This window comes from Oncorhynchus mykiss, chromosome 16 (assembly GCF_057628025.1).
Source record: "Oncorhynchus mykiss isolate SJ-2025 chromosome 16, ASM5762802v1, whole genome shotgun sequence".
Lineage (NCBI taxonomy): Eukaryota > Metazoa > Chordata > Actinopteri > Salmoniformes > Salmonidae > Oncorhynchus > Oncorhynchus mykiss.
The window spans coordinates 58,712,951-58,734,995 of NC_143037.1; the positions used below are offsets into that span (position 1 = coordinate 58,712,951).

The window sequence follows — 22,045 nt, forward strand, 5'->3', positions numbered from 1 at the left end:
ATTCAGTGTTTTTAATGGGTGGGGTTAACACGTTGGGGAGGATCGGGTTAAAGTTGAAAGTTGAACAATTTTCCTTTTGTTGTCTTTTGTGTTAAGCAGAAGAGTGGAACCCGATCGAGCAGCAGCGTCTCTTCCCTTTTCCCCGAATCCTTTTAAAATTCCCTCCCGAACCTCTTCCCTTAATACCCTACCCTCCCCCTGAACACATCTCACAGTACGGTTCAGGTAAGGCTGCCCTAACTGCTGCATTTTCTTTGGAATGAAAGACAGGGTTAACGGCGCCTGAACGAGTCTCAGGACCTAGGCCGCAACATTCAAAATTGCGGATTATCGTTACACATGCTAGTTTGCTAACATTGTGCTCATTCTGATTTGATTAACGTTAGCTAGCCAGTTAACGTTTGATATCTTCCTTTTTTAACTAGTTAGTTAATGGTTTTAAAAACAACCTAACGAGAACATGCAGCTGGCACAATATTGATGTATCCACACTACTGTACCCAAGGTATGGATAGTTTCTTATTAATTGATTAATTTAGGTTTTTCAACTCTTAACTAGTTTAGCTAGCTAGCCAATGTCACTGCTAGCCATACTGCTAGCTAGCTAACTCGTTGTCATTTCAAGTAGGCACTTGAAGCTTTGACATTTTATTTCCACTAGCAAGCGTTCTGGTTTATATCCATAAAAAATGCTAGCTAGCAAACGTTACTACTAGCTAGCTACTACAGTAACTTTGTTTTAAAGTATATTGTATTTTCCAAGGTGTAAATAAAGGTAGTTAGCTAGGTATCTGTTAGCAACTAAGTCTAGTTAGCGTCGCTACACAGGGCTGTTTCTTCCAGAGTTGTTTTACGTTAGCTAATTAATAGGCCGTTAACTAGCTAGCTACTATTATCTGAACCGGTACACTGCAATGTGAACGGAGTCAGTGAATCTTTGGTGTAGTTAAGGTATCAAGTTAATCGACGTGATTCACTTACGAGATGGCATCATCAGACTGGTACTATATCCATCTCATCTGGTCAACACATTCAGCAGCTAGTTATACTCTTTTCATCTTAACACTCTATATAGAACAGTAACTAGTTACGGTTGTTGGTTGCCCTCTAACTTAAAACTCGGCCGTTTATCTCTCTGGTCCCTCTTGTCTTGCAGACCTGATACTTTTGACCAGAGACTCGACTTCTTGGCCAGTCTAGACTAAATACACTACAACAGCTATGGACACCAGTGTGGTTGAAGGAGGGCTCAATGTCACCCTTACTATTAGGCTACTTATGCACGGAAAGGTGAGTATGAACAGGAGATGGGTGATAGAGTTATGATCATTACACCATGGTTGTTCCATTCACAAAACTCATTCATTACTGTGAATAGTCAGCATAAACATAATCTCTTGCCACTGTCTTTAGTGAGGCACCAGAGACTAGCATAAATCTTGCACACTACATTGGATAACTTGGATATAATGGGGGAAACTAATACAGACAGGTTTCTTTCAATCTTGAGTAAAGCTATTAAGTGAATATGAAAAACGGATGGATTAGTGATATTGCTTTTCTTGTCTGCAGGAGGTTGGAAGCATTATTGGCAAGGTGAGTGTGTCTTTTTCCTGATGTTTCTCACTGTGTTCGGCTTTGCGCTGTTCAATCATGGCTGTGACTGTTGTGTAAACATCTAGCTGCGTTTAGCAGCGTAGGTATATTTACATACACTAGTGTTGCTCCCCATTGTATGGGTTGCACAAAAACACTCCATGGTGAAGCTAGATGTTAAACAAAATCCATTTCAACTTACTGTGCCGGTGGGCATGACAGTTGGTCATTATGAGAGGGGGGATTTCAGACAAAATATTGAAAGTGATGTATTATTAAAAACACTTTCCAAACGTGGGTCTGTTGTAGACTCACTTCCTATGCGCCATATACAGTGCCTTGCGAAAGTATTCGGCCCCCTTGAACTTTGCGACCTTTTGCCACATTTCAGGCTTCAAACATAAAGATATAAAACTGTATTTTTTTGTGAAGAATCAACAACAAGTGGGACACAATCATGAAGTGGAACGACATTTATTGGATATTTCAAACTTTTTTAACAAATCAAAAACTGAAAAATTGGGCGTGCAAAATTATTCAGCCCCCTTAAGTTAATACTTTGTAGCGCCACCTTTTGCTGCGATTACAGCTGTAAATCGCTTGGGGTATGTCTCTATCAGTTTTGCACATCGAGAGACTGAAATTTTTTCCCATTCCTCCTTGCAAAACAGCTCGAGCTCAGTGAGGTTGGATGGAGAGCATTTGTGAACAGCAGTTTTCAGTTCTTTCCACAGATTCTCGATTGGATTCAGGTCTGGACTTTGACTTGGCCATTCTAACACCTGGATATGTTTATTTTTGAACCATTCCATTGTAGATTTTGCTTTATGTTTTGGATCATTGTCTTGTTGGAAGACAAATCTCCGTCCCAGTCTCAGGTCTTTTGCAGACTCCATCAGGTTTTCTTCCAGAATGGTCCTGTATTTGGCTCCATCCATCTTCCCATCAATTTTAACCATCTTCCCTGTCCCTGCTGAAGAAAAGCAGGCCCAAACCATGATGCTGCCACCACCATGTTTGACAGTGGGGATGGTGTGTTCAGGTTGATGAGCTGTGTTGCTTTTACGCCAAACATAACGTTTTGCATTGTTGTCAAAAAGTTTAATTTTATACGGAGATTTGATTACACACAGGTGGATTGTATTTATCATCATTAGTCATTTAGGTCAACATTGGATCATTCAGAGATCCTCACTGAACTTCTGGAGAGAGTTTGCTGCACTGAAAGTAAAGGGGCTGAATAATTTTGCACGCCCAATTTTTCAGTTTTTGATTTGTTAAAAAAGTTTGAAATATCCAATAAATGTCGTTCCACTTCATGATTGTGTCCCACTTGTTGTTGATTCTTCACAAAAAAATACAGTTTTATATCTTTATGTTTGAAGCCTGAAATGTGGCAAAAGGTCGCAAAGTTCAAGGGGGCCGAATACTTTCGCAAGGCACTGTATATTCACTTCACACGCGCCATATGTGGACAAAAAAGTAATAACTTGCGGGGGACTTTTATTTTGACGAGGTAAGCAGAGAGGAATTGAGTCTACAACCGACCCAAGTTTGGAAAGTCAGTTTAGTAATGCATTATTTTAGATATTTTCTCATTCACCCCGTCATGATCACCAACCGTCCTGCCCACCGGCCCAGTAAATTTGACTGTTTTTGTGCAACCCGATTCAATCTGGAGCAACAGTAGTGTATGTAAATATTATGGTTCCTGTAATTTTTCTGCAGAAAGGAGAGTCTGTGAAGAAGATGAGAGAGGAGGTGAGTTGTCTGTCATTGCATTGAGGCTGTATAGAAGTGTTGAAAGGAGTTTGAGAGAAGTAGACAATTCTATACATTTTCCATGTCTGATTCTGACTCATGCATCAGGGTTGATAGATTGCAATTTTAGAACCAAAATCAGGCTGGCACTGACAGAGCTTTAATTAATGACTGAATTCCTAAATGAAATATATGGAGTCTTAATATTTTAGCATTGTAATAAAGAAACAAGTGACTGTTTGTCTTGTGTAGAGTGGTGCTCGTATCAACATCTCAGAAGGGAACTGCCCAGAGAGGATCATCACCCTGGCAGGCCCCACCACCGCCATCTTTAAAGCCTTCTCCATGATCATCGAGAAGCTGGAGGAGGTTCGAAAGGAATCCTAACTACAGATTTCAAACAGGCCATGTATAACCAGAGTGGCGCAGCAGTCTAAGGCACTGCATCTCAGTGCAAGAGGTGTCACTACAGTCCCTGGTTTGAATCCAGGCTGTATCATATCCGGTAGTGTTTGGGAGTCCCATAGGGCTGCGCACAATTGGCCCAGCGTTGGCCCGGGGTAGGACGTCATTGTAAATAAGAATTTGTTCTTAACTGGCTTGCCTAGTTAAATAAAAAATGTTTAAATCTGACTGGAACTGTATTAAAATGAAATTGTAAAGAAAATAGTTTTTATGCACCCATAACCACACAATTTTGGAGTAAAAATACTAGTAGCAATTTCTGATTTTTCATAGTGAAGTTCCTAAAACATCTATACGACCTAGATTCTAGGTCTTTGGACTGACGTCATCCTGACCAGTGTCTCCTGTTGTATTCCCCACAGGACATCAGCAGCTCAATGACTAACAGCACGGCCACCAGTAAACCGCCAGTTACCCTGCGCATCGTTGTGCCTGCCAGCCAGTGTGGCTCGCTCATCGGCAAGGGCGGCTGCAAGATCAAGGAAATCAGAGAGGTAAGTACAGTACAGCCACACATGAGGCAGTCATCATTACAGCTGGGGGTTTCATGAGATATATTCTAAAGAGAAGTATTGACAATGGAATTTGAATGAACCCTTAAGAAATTCATCCAAAAACCTTTTTTGACCATTTGGCCAGTCAAGTTATGAATGGAAGATTCTTGCCAAACACCTGTCGTTGAATGTTATGATCCAACCTTTACTGACACCAGGGATATTTTCGCCTAAGAATAATACATCTTTGGCACTGGGTCACCACATAAAATGTTAATATGTTTATTCAAAGAACTAGCTTTATTATTATTATTAGTAGTAGTAGTATAATTGTCTGAAGATATTTTAAAGAGAACTGTATCTCTGTAGTCGACAGGAGCTCAGGTGCAGGTGGCAGGAGACATGCTACCTAACTCCACGGAGCGGGCCATCACCATTGCAGGGACCCCCCAGCCCATCATCGAGTGTGTCAAGCAGATCTGTGTCGTCATGCTTGAGGTAGTAGTATGGGAACAATGGCGCACTACCCCTTATTTGTCTTGGATTGTCAGGAATGTTACTTAGCTTCCTGATTTGATAACCATTGCTTTTCTACATTTGAAGGTCCTGCAAAATAACTACTGTGTATGTATAGTTTCCAGTTCCTAATAGTATTTGTTTCTCTCTCTCCTCAGTCTCCGCCTAAGGGTGTAACCATCCCTTACAGGCCCAAACCCTCAGGCTCTCCCGTTATCTTTGCAGGTGGTCAGGTAAATAAACCAACCTAATTAATCAACTAATTAGTCTGTAATTTGTCAGTTTGTTAATTAAGTTTCCCTTCTAAAATGATAGCTTTGTAATTTGTTTTAGGGAAGTTGAATACCACTGCATCTTTAGGTCTGTGTTACTACATTTAAGTAGTATAATTCTGCACTGTGCAGATGTCAGCACCATTGCCGATTGGCCAGCGTTTCTATGTTAGAAATCCCCTCCAGTAATTGTAGAGTAGCTGAGCTGACAGATGGGTTGAATGCCAGCTGGAGGGTGCATATGTGTTACCCGCATGACCATATCATTGTTTTGTGTGTAATGTGTTCTTTGTGTGTGTGTATACAGTGCCTGTCACAAGTATTCACCCCCTTTTGGATTCATTCACATTTTGTTACAAAGTGGGATTAAAATTGATTTCATTGTCATGTTTTGTCAACGATCTACACAAAATACTCTGTCAAATTGAAGAAAAATGTATATATTTTTTGGATGAATGAAAAATAAGACCCTAATAAACCATGATTTAGATAAGTATTCACCCCCCTGAGTCAACAATGCATGTTAGAAACACCTTTGGCAGTGATTACAGCTGACTCTTCTTGAGTAAATACTTTGCACACCTGGATTTTGCAATATTTGCCTGTTATTCTTTTCAAAAGCTGTCATTGTTGGGGGTCATGGCTGGACAGCAATTTTCAAGTCTAATCATATATTTTCAAGTAGATTTAAGTCAGAACTGTAACTTGGCCCCTCAAGAACATTTGCTGACTTGCTAAGCAACTCTAGTGTAGATTTGACCTTGTGTTGTAGGTTATTGTCCTGCTGAAAGGGGAGTTATTTTCCCAGTGTCTGGTGTAAAGCAGACTGAAGCATGTTTTCCTCTAGGATTTTGGCTGTGCTTAGCTCCTTCCCGGTTCTTTTTATCCTGAAACTCTCCAGTCTTTGTTGATGTCAAGCATACCCACAACACTGCAGTGACGTGTTGGATTTGGGTGGAAGTTAGGCTAGTGGTTAGTGTTGGGCCAGTAACTGAAAGGTCGCCGATAAAAATGTGTGCTATTGAGCAAGGCACTTAAGCCTAATTGATGTGTAATGATCATGCTGTTTAATCAGCTTCTTGATATGCCACACTCCAAGCGGGCTGTCGTGCCTTTTACTGAGGAGTGGCTTCCGTCTGGCCACTCTACCATAAAGGCCTGATTGGTGGAGTGCTGCAGAGATGGTTCTCTTTCTGGAAGGTTCCCCGTCTCCACAGTGGAGCTCTGTCAGAGTAACCATCGGGTTCTTGGTCACCTCCCTGACCCAATGCCCTTCTCCCCTGATTTCAAATTTTTGCCAGGTGGCCAGCTTTAGGAAGAGTATTGGTGGTTCCAAACTTCTTCCATTTAAGAATGATGGAGGCCACTGTGTTCTTGAGGACCATCAATACTGCAGAAATGTTTTGGTGTCCTTCACCAGATCTGTGCCTTGACACAATCCTGTCTCGGAGCTCCATGGACAGTTCATTCGACTTGGTTTTTGCTCTGACATGCACTGTCAACTGTGGAACCTTATATAGACATGTCCAAGAAATTTAATTTACCACAGGTGGACACCAATAGTTGAAGAAACATCTCAAGAATGATTAATGGAAACCGGATGCACCTGAGCTCAATTTCGAGTCTTATAGCAAAGGGTCTGTATACTAATGTATGTAAGGTATAAAAAAATATATATACGTAAATTCTAAAACCCTGTTTTTGCTTTTTCATTATGGGCTATTGTATGTAGATTGCTGAGGGGGAAAAATATTATTTAATCCATTTTAAAATAAAGCTGTAACGTAACAATGTGGAAAAGGTCAAGGGGTCTGAATACTTTCCATATGGAAGGGGTAGTTAGTTATTCAACCCCTATTTCACACAGGGTGAGTCCATGTAACTTACGTGATTTGTTAAGTCAAATTTTTACTCTTAAACTATACTGAACAAAAATATAAATGCAACCATATTTTTTTTTTTTTTACAGTGTTACAGTTCATTTAAGGAAATCAGTCAATTGAAATGAATGAATTAGGCCCTAATCTATGGATTTCTCATGACTGGGAATACAGATATGCATCTGTTAGTCACATATGTCTTAATAAAAAGGTAGGGTGTGGATCAGAAACCAGTCGGTATCTTGTGACCATTTGCCTTATGCGGCTCAACACATCTCCTTCGCATAAAGTTGATACTTACGACATGGGGCATTATAATGCTGAAACATGAGGTGATGGTTGCGGATGAATGGATTAACAATGCGCCTCAGGATCTTGGCACGGTATCTGTGTGCCATCAATAGAATGCAATTGTTGATTGTCCGTAGCTTATGCCTGCCCATACCATAACCCCACTGCCACCATGGGGCACTCTGTTCACAGCGTTGACATCAGCAAACCGCTCACCCACAAGACGACATACACTTGGTCTGCGGTTATGAGGCTGGTTGGACGTGCTGCCAAATTCTCTAAATCGACGGAGGCGGTAGTTGCCAAGTTCCATTGGCAGCAGCTCTGGTGGACATTCATGCAGTTAGCATGCCAATTGCACGGTCCCTCAGAACTTGAGACATCTGTGGCGTTGTGTTGTGTGACAACTATACATTTTAGTGGCCTTTTATTGAACCCAGCACAAGGTGCACCTGTGTAATTATGCTGTTTAATTAGCTTATTGATTTGCCACACCTGTCAGGTTGATGGATAGTCTTGGCAATGGAGAAATGCTCACCAACAAGGGTGTAAAGAAATTTGTGAGCACCATTTGCAAGAAATATTTTTGTGTGAATGGAAAGTTTCTGGGATCTTTCATTCTTATGAAACATGGGACCAACACTTCATGTTTCGCTGATATTTTAGTTCACTATCATTTAGAAATGCCTAAATTACTATTTTAGTTATTACATTTTTATTGTTAAAAAAGATTTCTCTTCACTTTAACATTATGGAATACTTTATGCAGATAAATGACCAATTACAATAAAGCATTTAAGAAAATAAATCCATGGGGGGTGACTACTTATGATGTGTGTTGATGTATGAATTACCCCATAACATTTTTCTCATTCCAGACATCCAAGGTCATAGGTTCCCAGTGTACTACAGCCTATATATGTGCGTGTTTGTCTGTACATTCACTTGGTGTGTATGCATGTGCATGCACTTTGTTTCTGTTTCCCTTGCGCCCTCCTAAGTGCTATTCTGTCATTGCAGGCATACGCTGTTCAAGGACAGCACGCCATTCCACAGCCTGACGTAAGTGAAGGTCATTCTGTAAGTGAGCCCATATATCTACATATACAGTCAACCCTCCTGGGTATCAATGGCATCCACCCTCTATTACATGCTGTACTTTTTGTCCCTCCCCCTAAGCACCCAAGTTCCATTTTGTGTTTCAATTCATGCACTGCAATGATGCAATGCTAAGGCCTAATTTTAGTTCTAAACACAGTTGGTTGTTTCAATGACTTTGTTGCCGTGTGTATTGTTTAGTTTCTTTGCACACCAATTATGTTTGGTAGGAATTCTGAATTTAGGCTTTGACTCATTGGCTTGATTGTGATCCTATGCTAGTCTTCTACTGTCAATCAATCCATTGTGTTGAGTTGCTGCATGTATGGTAATTATAAAAAATTGACAGCACATAGTACTGTAAAGTAATTGCTCAGAAGCCCCGGATTCCGGCCTCCTGAGTGGCGCAGTGGTTTAAGGCACTGCTTCGCAGTGCTTGAGGTGTCACTACAGAACCGGGTTCGTTCACTGGCCGTGACCAGGAGTCCAATAGGGCGGTGCACAATTGGCCCAGCGTCGTCGGGGTTAGGGGAGGGTTTGACCAGGGGGACTTGGTTCGTCGCGTTCTAGCGACTCCCTGAGGCGGCCGGGCGCCTGCAAGCTGACTTCCAGTCGTAGTTGAACGATGTTTTCTCCGACACATTGGTACAGCTGGTTTCCAGGTTAAGCGGGTGGGTGTTAAGGAGCGTGGTTTGGCGGGTCATGTTTCAGAGGATGCATGACTCTACCTTCGATAATTGGATCACAATTGGAGAGAGAATTAAATTAGAGGCCCACATTCTCTGATATGTAGGATGCATGATATTTCAGCCTATGGTATCGGCTGACTGGCCTAAAATCGTTCCAGTATCAGACGATAATTTCATAGCCAATGTTTTCTGCAGGTATTTCGTAGTGTTAAATCTTTGCCAATAATTTATCGGTGTCGACAGAATTTTATTTTTATTTTGTAGGTATTTTATTAGGATCCTCATTAGCTGTTGCAAAAGCATCAGCTACTCTTCCTGGGGTCCACACAAAACATGTCATAATACAGAACTAATGGACAAGAACAGCTCAAGGACAGAACAGCATCAATTTTAAAAAAGGCACACGTAGCCTACATATCAATACATACACACAAACGATCTAGGTCAAATAGGGGAGAGGCGTTGTGTTATGTTTGTTTTTTAAAATCCAGGTTTGCTGTTCATTTTAGCATTATGAAATAGAACAGAGTTCCGTGCAATAATGGATCTATATAATACTGTACACTTTCTTGAATTTGTTATGGATTTGGGGACTGTGAAAATACCCCACCAGACATGGCACCAGGGATAAGTGTGTACCGTATGTCAGAGCTTTGTGTATGTTGACTATGCAATCAATTTGGGATTTAATCAATCAATTAATCTTATTTAAAGCCCTTTTTTACATCAGCAGATGACTCAAAGTGCTATACAGAAACTAGGGATGCACGATATATCGGTGAACATATCGTAATCAGCCGACATAGCTGTAGTTTAACGACCGATGTGCAAAACGATGTCAAAGCTGACGTGCATACCTATATAATGAAGGTACATGATGTAATGACACCACGTAAAATGTTGCACTATACGTGCAACATAGCATTCCTAAACTAGCCCACAATGTCTGCTGTGTGGATCAAGCAGTCAACAAGTCAAAATTTTAGCGAGACAACTCAAAGGCAATCCATTAAAGCCAAGATAATGGAATTCATTGCCCTTGACAATCAACCGTTCTCTCTTGTGGCTGATTGTTGGCTTTCGCCGACTGGTCGAGCACCGGTTAACACTACCAAGTGTGCTATTTTTCCGATGTTACACAGTAATAGTGTCACTGCTATTAGATTCACGACATGCATACTATGGAACGCTAGCCAGCTACTTAACCCTGTCGCCCAAAGCTAACTTTATAAGCAGCCAGCTAGCTTCATCTGGCTAGTGAGGCTCAACCGGAGCGGGTTATGTGTTGTGAAGCTAGCCACAATAAGGATTAGGCACAATCGTGGAATTTACGGTTTGCCTTCAAATTTAAAGTATGTCATTGAGTGATTCAAATTAATACAAATAGTATAATTATGCTATACTTTTATTTTGAAGGCTAACCGCAAAGTCCACTATTGTGGCTAGCTTCACATTGATGGGTCTCACCACCATTAATCAAATAAGAACTCTCTTATAAATGAGGGTTATTTTAGATGACACCTAGCTATAGTAAGCTAGCTAACTATAGCTACTGAAACAGGTTATTTGACGTGTATAATTTTTGACACGCAAAGACCCAAACGGCGTTCCATAGAAATCCTGGTTGAGAATGAAACGACTGAACAAATGAACAAAACAGCACAGCAAGTAAGTTAAATAAATAAGTTTTGATTAAGTTTTATTGGTAACAGGGACATAGGTAAATGCCAACAAAATAACTTTTTTTGTGTGTAACCTTTTTTTAACTAGGTAAGTCAGTTAAGAACAAATTCTTATTTACAATGACGGCCCGGACAATGCTGGGCCAATTGTGCGCCGCCCTATGGGACTCCCAATCACGGCCGGATGTTATTATTACAGTCTAGACTAATGATGGCTCTTACCCTGAGATACAGTGTCTTAGACCGCTGTGTCTGTGTGTAACTATTTACCTGTACTAGAATGCTTAAAAGGCTGCTAAAATTTGAAATATCAGTTATCGGTATCAGGGTTTTTTTGTCAAGGAAAATATCGCATATTGGCCAAAAAATGTCATATCAGTGCATCACTAACTGAAATCCAACCTAAAACCCCAAACAGCAAGCAAAGCAGATGTAGAAGCATGGTGGCTAGGAAAAACTCCCTAGAAAGGCAGGAACCTAGGAAGAAACCTAGAGGAACCAGACTCTGAGGGGTGGGCAGTCCTCTTCTGGCTGTGCCGGGTGGAGATTAGAACAGTACATGGCCACGGTGTTCAAACATTCATAGATGACCAGCAGGGTCAAATAAAAATAATCAGTGGTTGTAGAGGGTGCAACAGATCAGCAACTCCGGAGTAAATGTTGTTGGATTTTCATAGCCGATCATTGAGTTAGAGACAGCAGGTGCAGTAAAGAGAGGGTCGAAAACAGCAGGTCCGGGATAAGGTAGCACGTCCGGTGAACAGGTCAGGGTTCCATAGCCGCAGGCAGAACAGTTGACACTGGAGCAGCAGTACGACCAAGTGGACTGGGGACAGCAAGGAGTCATCAGGCAAGGTGGTCCTGAGGCATGGTCCTAGGGCTCAGGTCCTCTGAGAGAAGAGCGAGAATTAGAGGAAACATACTTAAATTTACACATGACATCAGATAAGACAGGAGAAATACTCCAGATATAACAGACTGACCCTAGCCTCCCGACACAAACTGTTGCAGCATAATTACTGGAGGCTGAGACCGGAGGGGTCGGGCGACACTGTGGCCCCGTCCGACTATACCCCCCAGACAGGGCCAACCAGGCAGGATATAACCCCGCCTGCTTTGCCGAAACACAGCCCCCACACCACTACAGGGATATCTTTAACCACCAACTTACTACCCTGAGACAAGGCAGAGTATAGACCACAAAGATCTCCCCACGGCACGAATCTGAGGGGGCGCCAACCCTGACGGGAAGATCACGTCAGAGACTCAGGCTTCAAACATAAAGATATAAAACTGTATTTTTTTGTGAAGAATCAACAACAAGTGGGACACAATCATGAAGTGGAACAACATTTATTGGATATTTCAAACTTTTTTAACAAATCAAAAACTGAAAAATTGGGCGTGCAAAATTATTCAGCCCCTTTACTTTCAGTGCAGCAAACTCTCTCCAGAAGTTCAGTGAGGATCTCTGAATGATCCAATGTTGACCTAAATGACTAATGATAATAAATACAATCCACCTGTGTGTAATCAAGTCTCCGAATAAATGCACCTGCACTGTGATAGTCTCAGAGGTCCGTCAAAAGCGCAGAGAACATCATGAAGAACAAGGAACACACCAGGCAGGTCCGAGATACTGTTGTGAAGAAGTTTAAAGCCGGATTTGGATACAAAAAGATTTCCCAAGCTTTAAACATCCCAAGGAGCACTGTGCAAGCGATAATATTGAAATGGAAGGAGTATCAGACCACTGCAAATCTACCAAGACCTGGCCGTCCCTCTAAACATTCAGCTCATACAAGGAGAAGACTGATCAGAGATGCAGCCAAGAGGCCCATGATCACTCTGGATGAACTGCAGAGATCTACAGCTGAGGTGGGAGACTCTGTCCATAGGACAACAATCAGTCGTATATTGCACAAATCTGGCCTTTATGGAAGAGTGGCAAGAAGAAAGCCATTTCTTAAAGATATCCATAAAAAGTGTCGTTTAAAGTTTGCCACAAGCCACCTGGGAGACACACCAAACATGTGGAAGAAGGTGCTCTGGTCAGATAAAACCAAAATTGAACTTTTTGGCAACAATGCAAAACGTTATGTTTGGCATAAAAGCAACACAGCTGAACACACCATCCCCACTGTCAAACATGGTGGTGGCAGCATCATGGTTTGGGCCTGCTTTTCTTCAGCAGGGACAGGGAAGATGGTTAAAATTGATGGGAAGATGGATGGAGCCAAATACAGGACCATTCTGGAAGAAAACCTGATGGAGTCTGCAAAAGACCTGAGACTGGGACGGAGATTTGTCTTCCAACAAGACAATGATCCAAAACATAAAGCAAAATCTACAATGGAATGGTTCAAAAATAAACATATCCAGGTGTTAGAATGGCCAAGTCAAAGTCCAGACCTGAATCCAATCGAGAATCTGTGGAAAGAACTGAAAACTGCTGTTCACAAATGCTCTCCATCCAACCTCACTGAGCTCAAGCTGTTTTGCAAGGAGGAATGGGAAAAAATGTCAGTCTCTCGATGTGCAAAACTGATAGAGACATACCCCAAGCGACTTACAGCTGTAATCGCAGCAAAAGGTGGCGCTACAAAGTATTAATTTAAGGGGGCTGAATAATTTTGCACGCCCAATTTTTCAGTTTTTGATTTGTTAAAATTTTTTGAAATATCCAATAAATGTCGTTCCACTTCATGATTGTGTCCCACTTTGTTGATTCTTCACAAAAAAAATACAGTTTTATATCTTTATGTTTGAAGCCTGAAATGTCGCAAAGTTCAAGGGGGCCGAATACTTTCGCAAGGCACTGTATATCAATATGTGCTATTTTCAGCCCTTCCCTGGGTAGCTTATCAGAGAGACATAATATGGAAAATAGCAAACAACGATAAACAATATACATTCAGCAGTCCATTAATCAGTTGGTGTGTGTGCTGTGGGGTTGATGCTACAAACCCATAGGCTTGGCTCTCATGCCTTCCAGGGTAGATAATGAGCCTGTCTTAGTGGATGTAACCAGTGTCCCCACGTGCTCTGGCAGCTTTCATGGTTGGGATCAGTTCTTTCCTCTTCTGGCATACAGCTTCAGGATAGTCCTTGTTGAGGAAGATATACATTCCTCAAGTTCTTGGATCTTTCCAGAACCGCTACCTTGTCCTTGAACCTTAGGAACTTGACCACTATCCTGGTCCTGTCACCTGGGTAGGTGGTGGGTTTTCCAGCTTCACCTCAATCTTCCTGTGGTCCATCTTCAATTTCTCCAAGATAATTTCCCTCACTTTGTCCTCAGATTCCGTCCAGGTCTCATGTAGAGGTTCTGCAATTCTGTCCACAACTATGTTCTGCCTTGGTTGTCCCTCAATCTGATTTCTCCATTATTGTTATCATGGTTTCACACACACAACTCATGTCCTGTCTCTCAGTGACCTACAGATTGCTGTCATCTTGCCGTTCTCCTGTTTCAACTCATCGAGCTGACCCCGGAAGAACTGCAAACTGTTCTTCGGGTCCTGGACCTCTCTGGTCAGGTCATCTATTATTTTGTATTAGTTGACTCCACCAGTATTTGGACAAAACATTTGAAGCTATTTCTTGTTGTAACAAATGCTTGTAGAACTCCTATTTAATTTATTTTGTGTTTTTTATATATTTTTTTAAGATCCTTCACCTGTGATAGACACCACTGTCTTCAACAGTACTCCCGCCGGCTTTGGTCTTTGTCATACTAGCTAGCAATGTAGGTTATGCTGTTACTTCTAGTAGTGCTAGACGGGGCAGGTCGCAGGGAAGATTGAAAACGACAACAAACAGCAGGGATCTAGACGGCCACAAACCTGGGAAAATCTGCAGTCCCAGCTACAATGGTCAACCATGTCGCAGGCTATGTTCAAGCGCTCAGAAAACCCCCGCTAGCTTGATAGGCAGCTGGGCTAGCTGCTACGCCAAATAGCTCCTCAGACACGGCTTTGATCGGCAGGATCATTGGACAGAGCGCAGTCCCAGTAACTGATGCCAACTGCTTCGCAGGATCCAAATTCAAAAGTTAGCTAGCTACTAAGAAACTCAATACACTTTCAAAACCAACAAACCTTCCAAAACAAACCAAGCTCTCCCTCGTTCAACAGGAAGTGATGGGCTATATACAGTGCATTCAGAAAGTATTCAGACCCCTTCACCTTTTCCACATTTTATGTTACAGCCTTATTCCAAAATGGATTAAATAGTTGTTTCCCCTCATCAATCTACACACTACTCCATGTATAAAATAAAATAAAAATGAAATATTACATTGAAATAAGTATTCAGACCCTTTACTCAGTACTTTGTTGAAGCACCTTTTGGCAGTGAATACTGCCTTGAGTCTTCTTGGGTATGACGCTACACAAGCTTGGCACACCAGTATTTGGGGAGTTTCTCCCATTCTTCTCTGCAGATCCTCTAAAGCTCTCAGGTTGGATGGGGAGCATCACTGCACTGCTATTTTCAGGTCTCTTCATAGATGTTAGGTCGCGTTCAAGTCCGGGCTCTGGCTGGGCCACTCGAGGACATTGAGACTTATCCCGAAGCCACTCTTGCGTTGTCTTAGCTAGGGTTGGGTTGTTTGTCCTGTTGGAAGGGGAACCTTTTACCCAGTCTGATGTCCTGAGCGGTCTGGAGCAGATTTTCATCAAGGATCGCTCTGTACTTTGCTCTGTTCATCTTTCCCTCGATCTTGACTGGTCTCCCAGTCCCTGCTGCTGGAAAAACATCCCCACAGCATGATGCTGCCACCACCATGCTTCACCATAGGGATGGTGCCAAGTTTCCTCCAGATGTGACACTTTGCATTCAGTTCAATCTTGGTTTCATCAGATCAGAGAATCTTGTTTCTCATGGTCAGAGACTCCTTTTGGCAAACTACAAGCGTGCTGTCATGTGCTTTTTACTGAGGAGTGGCTTCCGTCTGGCCACTCTACCATAAAGGACTGCTTTGGTGTAGTGCTGCGGGGATGGTTGTCCTTCTGGATGGTTCGCCCATCTCCACAGAGGAACTATTGAGCTCTGTCAGTGACCAACGATTTCTCAGTTTTGCTCTTTGTTTTTTGCTCTGACATGCACTGTCAACTGTGGGACCTTTATGTAGACAGGTGTGTATTTTCAAATCATGTCAAATCAATTTAAATTACCACAGGTGGACTCCAAGTTGTAGAAACAACATCTCAAGAATGATTAATGGAAACAGGATGCACCTGAGCACAATTTTGAGTCGCATAGCAAAGACTTCTGTTTTAAAATGTGTAATTTTGCAAATATTTCTAAAAACCTGTTTTCACTTTGTCATTATGGTTTTTAAGAATAAGGCTGTAACGTAAGAAAATGTGGAGTCTGAATACTTTCCGACTGCACTGTATGCATCCCTGTGCGTGTGTACTCACTCACCGGCCAGTCTATTAGGCACACACATCTAGTACCGGGTTGGACCCCCCCTTTGCCCTCAGAACAGCCTGAATTCTTTGGGGCATTCCAAAAGGTGTCCGACACGTTCCACAGGGATTTTGTATATTCCAAGATGCTCCATTGGATTGGGGTCTGGGGGACTGCGCAGGCCACTTAAGTAAACTGAACTCGCTTTCATAATCTAGGCAAAGTTTTTCCACTCCTCAGTGTCCGTTGTTGGTGGTTGCGTGCCCACTGGAGCCGTTTCTTCTTGTTTTTAACTGATAGGAGTGGAACCTGGTGTGATCGTTTGCTGCAACATTCCGTCCGTGACGTGGATAGACTAGTTATCCATTCCAAGATGTCGTTCTGCACACCACTTGTACTGCGCCGTTATTTGTCGTTTGTGAGCCGCCTGTTAGCTTGCAGAGTTCTTGCCATTCTCCTTCAACCTGTCTCATCAACAAGCTGTTTTCGCTCGGGGGACTGACGCGGACAGGATGTTTGTCACATCATTCTCGGTAAACCCTAGACGCTGTCGTGTGTGAAAAGACTGGTGATTCATTCACTGTGTGTAGGAGCAATACTTTTTCGTGAACTAGGTTGTGTATCTAATGAACGTGTTTGTACAGTACCAGTCAAGTTTGGAAATGCCTACTCATTCAACAGTTTTCTTTATTTATACTATTTTCTACAATGTAGAATAATTGTGAAGACATCAAAATGATTAAATAACAGCTGGAACCATGTAGTAACCAAAAACAGTGTTAAGGAAATCAAAATATATTTTAGATTCTTTGAAGTAGCCACCCTTTGCATTGATGAAAGCTTTGCACACGCTTGGCATTCTCTCAAACAGCTTTACCTGGAATGCTTTTCCAACAGTCTTGAAGGAGTTCCCATGCTGAGCACTTATTGGCTGCTTTCCCTTCCCTTCTGCGGTCCAACTCATCCCAAACCATCTCAATTGGGTTGAGGTCGGGTGATTGTGGAGGCCAGGTCATCGGATGCAGCACGCCATCACTCTCCTTGGTCAAATAGCCCTCACACAGCCTGGAGGTGTGTTGGGTCATTGTCCTGTTGAAAAACAAATGAAAGCGCAAACCAGATGTGATGGCATATTGTTGCAGAATGCTGAGGTAGCCATGCTGGTTAAGTGTGCCTTGAATTCTAAATAAATCACAGACAGTGTCACCAGCAAAGTACCATCACACCACCTCCATGCTTCATGGTGGGAACCACACATGCAGAGATCATCCGTTCACCTACTCTGCGTCTCACAAAGACACGGAGGTTGGAACCAATAATCTCAAATCTGGACTCCGACCAAAGGACAGATTTCCACCGGTCTAATGTCCATTGCTTGCGTTTCTTGGCCCAAGCAAGTCTCATTGTTATTGGTGTCCTTTTAGTAGTGGTTTCTTTGCAGTAATTCGACCATGTCCTGGTTCACGCAGTCTCCTCTGAACAGTTGATGTATTTATTATGGATCCCCATTAACTAAGGCAGCAGTTACTCTTCCTGGGGTCCAGCAAAATTAAGGCAGTTACATTTTGAGATGTCTGTTTATTGAACTGAGAGATTTATTTGGGCTATAATCTGAGGTGTAGATGACTCAAATGAACTTCCTCTGCAGCAGAGGTCACTAGGTCTTCCTTTCCTCTGGCGGTCCTCATGAGGGCCAGTTTCATCGTAGTGTTTGATGGTTTTTGCGACTGCACTTGAAGAAACTTTCAACGTTCCTGAGATGTTCCAGTGACTGGCCTTCGTGTCTTAATGTAATGATGGACTGTCGTTTCTCTTTGCTTATTTTGAGCTGTTCTTGCCATAATATGGATTTAGCCCTACTTGATAAAAGACCATCTTCTGTATACCACCCCTACCTTATCATAACAACTGATTGGCTCAAATTCATTAAGAAGGAATGAAATTCCACAAATTAGGTTTTAACAAGGCACAGCTGTTAATTGAAATGCATTCCAGGTGACCACCTTATGAAGCTGGGTGAGGAAATGCCAAGAGTGTGCAAAGGGGCGGCAGGGTAGCCTAGTGGTTAGAGCATTGGACTCGTAACTTCAAGTTCAAATCCCCGAGCTGACAAGGTACAAATCTGTCGTTCTGCCCCTGAACAGGCAGTTAACCCACTGTTCCTAGGCCGTCATTGAAAATAAGAATTTGTTCTTAGCTGACTTGCCGAGTTAAATAAAGGTTAAAAAAAAAATGTTTTAAAAAGCTGTCATCAATGCAAAGGGTGGATACTTTGAAGAATCTCAAATATATTTTGAGAAGGTACACACACGTTTTTATTTTTACTATTTTCTACAATCTTTTGACTGGTACTGTATATATAATTGTGCTGATCATAGCCCTCTGTCTCCTGACTTATGTCTGTCTCCTTTCATTCCCCCCCCCCTCTCTTCATCTCTTTCCATCTCTCGCTCTTCCTTTCCATCTCTCTCTCCAAAGCTTACCAAACTCCACCAGCTGGCCATGCAGCAGAGCCCTTTCCCCATCGCTCCCAACAACCAGGGTTTCCAAGGTAGGTCACAGAGGAAGGATGGAGACAGGAAGCATTTGATTGACATGTTATTTGTTTATACGGTGCATTGTGTGCAAGGTTTGCTTTGTAGGTACTGAGTGTTTTTCTCTCTTTAGCTGGGATGGATTCTTCTGCACAAACTAGTTCCCATGAGCTGACCATTCCAAATGATGTAAGTGTCCGCATCCACCCTTGAATTCTCTCACCTGTTCTCGTTACTTCAGCTGAAGTTTTTAATGTAAATAATTCAGCCATGTGGTTAGTCTATTTGTCTAATAAACTTGTCTGATCTGTGTTCTTAGCAGAAACATATTTCAATCGAACTTCCATTTACAGTGTGTTCGGGAAGTAGTCAGACCCCTTTGACTTTTTCCATATTTTGTTACATTACAGCCGTATTCAAAAATTGATTAAATCATTTTTTCCCTCAATCTCCACACAATACCCCATAATGATGGAGAGAAAAAAGAAAAAACATTACTTATTTACATAACTATTTGAACCCTTTGCTATGAGACTTGAAATTGAGCTCCGGTGCATCCTGTTTCCATTGATCATCCTTGATGTTTCTACGACTTGATTGGAGCCCACCTGTGGTAAATTAAATTGATTGGACATGATTTGGAAAGGCACACACCTGTCTATATATTGTCCTACAGTTGACAGTGTATGTCAGAGCAAAGACTAAGCCATGAGGTCTAAGGAATTGTCCGTAGAGCTCCGAGACAGGATTGTGTCGAAGCACAGGTCCGGGGAAAAGGTACCAAAAAATGTCTGCAGCATTGAATGTCCCCAAGAACACAATGGCCTCCATCATTCTTAAATGGAAGAAGTTTGGAACCACCAAGAACCCGATGGTCACTCTGACAGAGCTCCAGAGTTCCTCTGTGGAGATGGGAGAACCTTCCAGAAGAGCCCAATCTCTGCAGCACTCCACCAATCAGGCCTTTTATGTTTGAGTGGCCAGACGGAAGCCACACTTTAGTAGAAGGCACATCACAGCCTGCTTGGAGTTTGCCAAAAGGCACCCAAGGACTGACCATGAGAAACAAGATTATCTGGTCTGATGAAACCAAGATTGAACTCTTTTGGCCTGACTGCCAAGCGTCACATCTGGAGGAAACCTGGCACCATCCCTGTGGTGGCAGCATCATGCTGTGGGGATGTTTTTCACCGGCATGGACTGGGAGACTTGTCAGGATCGACGCAAAGATGAATGACGCAAAGTACAGAGAGCCTTGATGAAAACCTGCTCAGGTCCTCAGACAACGACAATGACCCTAAGCACACAGCCAAGACAACACAGGAGTGGCTTTGGGACAAGTCTCTGAATGTCGTTAAGTGGCCCGGACTTGAACCCAATCTAACATCTCTGGAGAGTCCAGAAATGGGTGTGCAGTGACGCTCCCCATCCAGCCTGACAGAGCTTGAGAGGATCTGCAGAGAATGGGATAAACTCCCAAAATACAGGTGTGCCAAGCTTGAAGCGTTATACCCAAGAAGACTTGAGGCGGTAATTGCTGCCAAAGGTGCTTCAACAAAGTACTGAGTAAAGGGTCTGAATACTTATGTGCATGTGATATTTCCGTGTTTCATTTAAAAGAAAATACATTTGCAAGAATTTCTAAACTTTGTGTGTGTGGATCAATGAGAAAATAGATTAAGGTTTTAACATAACAAAATGTGGAAAACGTCAAGGGGTCTGAATACTTTCCGAATGCACTGCATCTCTTGAAGTGGTTGAAATGTCTTGTATTCTCTGACTCGCTCCCTCTTCCCTTCCTTGCCTCAGTTGATTGGCTGCATCATTGGCCGTCAGGGGGCTAAGATCAATGAGATCCGTCAGATGTCTGGGGCTCAGATCAAGATCGCCAACCAAGTGGAGGGCTCCTCTGACAGGCAGGTTACCATCACCGGCTCCCCTGCCGGCATCAGCCTGGCTGAGTACCTGATCAATGCCAGGTAAGGGACAACACACTGGAACTACTGATATGTCATGGTTCAAAATAAGAGGACTAGACTAGTATGACTGGGAAATCAAAGCAGCTTGTATACAATTGTTAGTTTTTTGTTTTGATTCACCTCATTTGTTGTGTTGCTGTAGGCTGTCCTCTGAAGCTACTGGACTGGCAGCCAACTGACACGGAGGATCTTCATCAGCACCTGACGTAACCCCCCCCCCTGCTTTTTTACAGAGTCCCTCACTGAAGTTAATGCAAAAACCAAGTATTTTCAACTTACTGTTTTCTCTTTTCCTTTGGTTAAACACCTACATACTCAGTTGTAATTACATCAATGTATTTTATTTATTTATGTTTTTAAATTCCCTTTGCAAATAGTTATTTTGAAAGATATTTTGTCTTTGGTAATTTTTTGATGTTCTGTTTTGAAATGGGAGGAATCTGAAAAAGCATAATATTTTGTCAGATTTTTCTTACAAAATGTTTTTAAAAAGAATACCCAATAATAACATACTAGATGGACTGTTTTTTTCCCCCTGCATTTGATTAATTTTTATCTGTATTTATTTTTTATTTAATACACACCAGTCCTCGTGTTAGAATTCACTGATATTTGACATTCTTTAAAGCTGAACTTCCAGAACGAGGCATTGTGGGCAATGGGTATACGTGGGGTGTAAATGATGTACTCTTTTAAAAAAAAAAATGTAATGAAAGACAATGTCAGAAAATAATTGAAACGTCTCTAAAGTGGGACTATGAGGAGAATTTAACTGAATTCTGTGTCACCTCTTATTTACTGTATAATTATTTTGTCATTCCTGTTTCCATCCTCTTTCTTTTTTTTATCTGGACATTTGAGTGTTGTGTACTGGATTCTGATAGGGTTGGGTGGGTGGGGCATGGTACCCAGAGACAACGGGCTGTAGGGATGGATTTATTTTCTCAGAAATTACTAAAATAATAATGATAATAACATTGGAATATTTGTTTTAAATAGAGAAAATATTTTTTTTAACTGCTGGGGGCTAGGGGCAAAACTCCCCAAAGACTTGTGGGTCTTTATATGATCAGACTTGAGGTATTAATTTAAAATAACTAGAAGGGAGATTATATAACTAACACTAGTTTCCTCCTTTGCCTGGGTCAGATTTTATTTTGTATTATTCTTTGCAGGATGAAGAAACATGTTTTTGTGCACGTTTTCAAACTATTGTAGATTTGGGTGCAACTGAATTGTTGAACTTAAAGACAGAAATAAAAATATGTGAAACGCTTAAACTACCTCTGGCTGTAAGCAGTCTTTTTATTTGAACATTTCCTGGGGTAAACATGAGTAACTTTCCTACTACTAATGTAAAAATAAACTGCCTG

The 22,045-nt window shown here is 41.9% G+C and overlaps 1 protein-coding gene across 8 annotated transcripts; it reads left to right on the forward strand.

Annotated features, from left to right (window-relative positions):
- The first annotated feature begins 16 nt into the window (after positions 1–16).
- LOC110492361 (poly(rC)-binding protein 2) lies at positions 17–21,955 on the forward strand. 8 transcript variants are annotated; one of them, XM_021566610.3, is made up of 13 exons: positions 17–225; positions 1,157–1,290; positions 1,573–1,596; positions 3,325–3,357; positions 3,610–3,726; positions 4,185–4,316; positions 4,686–4,814; positions 4,991–5,065; positions 8,296–8,355; positions 18,638–18,710; positions 18,827–18,882; positions 20,503–20,672; positions 20,815–21,955. In XM_021566610.3, the coding sequence occupies exons 2-13, from the start codon at positions 1,222–1,224 to the stop codon at positions 20,849–20,851; spliced, it is 975 nt and encodes a 324-aa protein (XP_021422285.1). In that variant the 5' UTR covers positions 17–225; positions 1,157–1,221; the 3' UTR covers positions 20,852–21,955. The 8 variants fall into 8 exon arrangements, with proteins under 8 accessions (XP_021422285.1, XP_021422287.1, XP_021422283.1 ...); XM_021566612.3 differs by having other exon boundaries at positions 20–225; positions 8,296–8,337; XM_021566608.3 differs by having other exon boundaries at positions 32–225; positions 4,686–4,817.
- The last annotated feature ends 90 nt before the right edge of the window (positions 21,956–22,045 follow it).

What these genes read in the sequence shown, in the direction of transcription:
- LOC110492361 (XM_021566608.3), top strand. Translation starts at nt 1,222, where the DNA reads ATGGACACCAGTGTGGTTGAAGGAGGGCTCAATGTCACCCTTACTATT. An exon ending in GGCTACTTATGCACGGAAAG is followed by an intron (nt 1,291 to 1,572) that starts GTGAGTATGAAC and finishes TCTTGTCTGCAG; the next exon opens with GAGGTTGGAAGCATTATTGG. An exon ending in TTGGAAGCATTATTGGCAAG is followed by an intron (nt 1,597 to 3,324) that starts GTGAGTGTGTCT and finishes ATTTTTCTGCAG; the next exon opens with AAAGGAGAGTCTGTGAAGAA.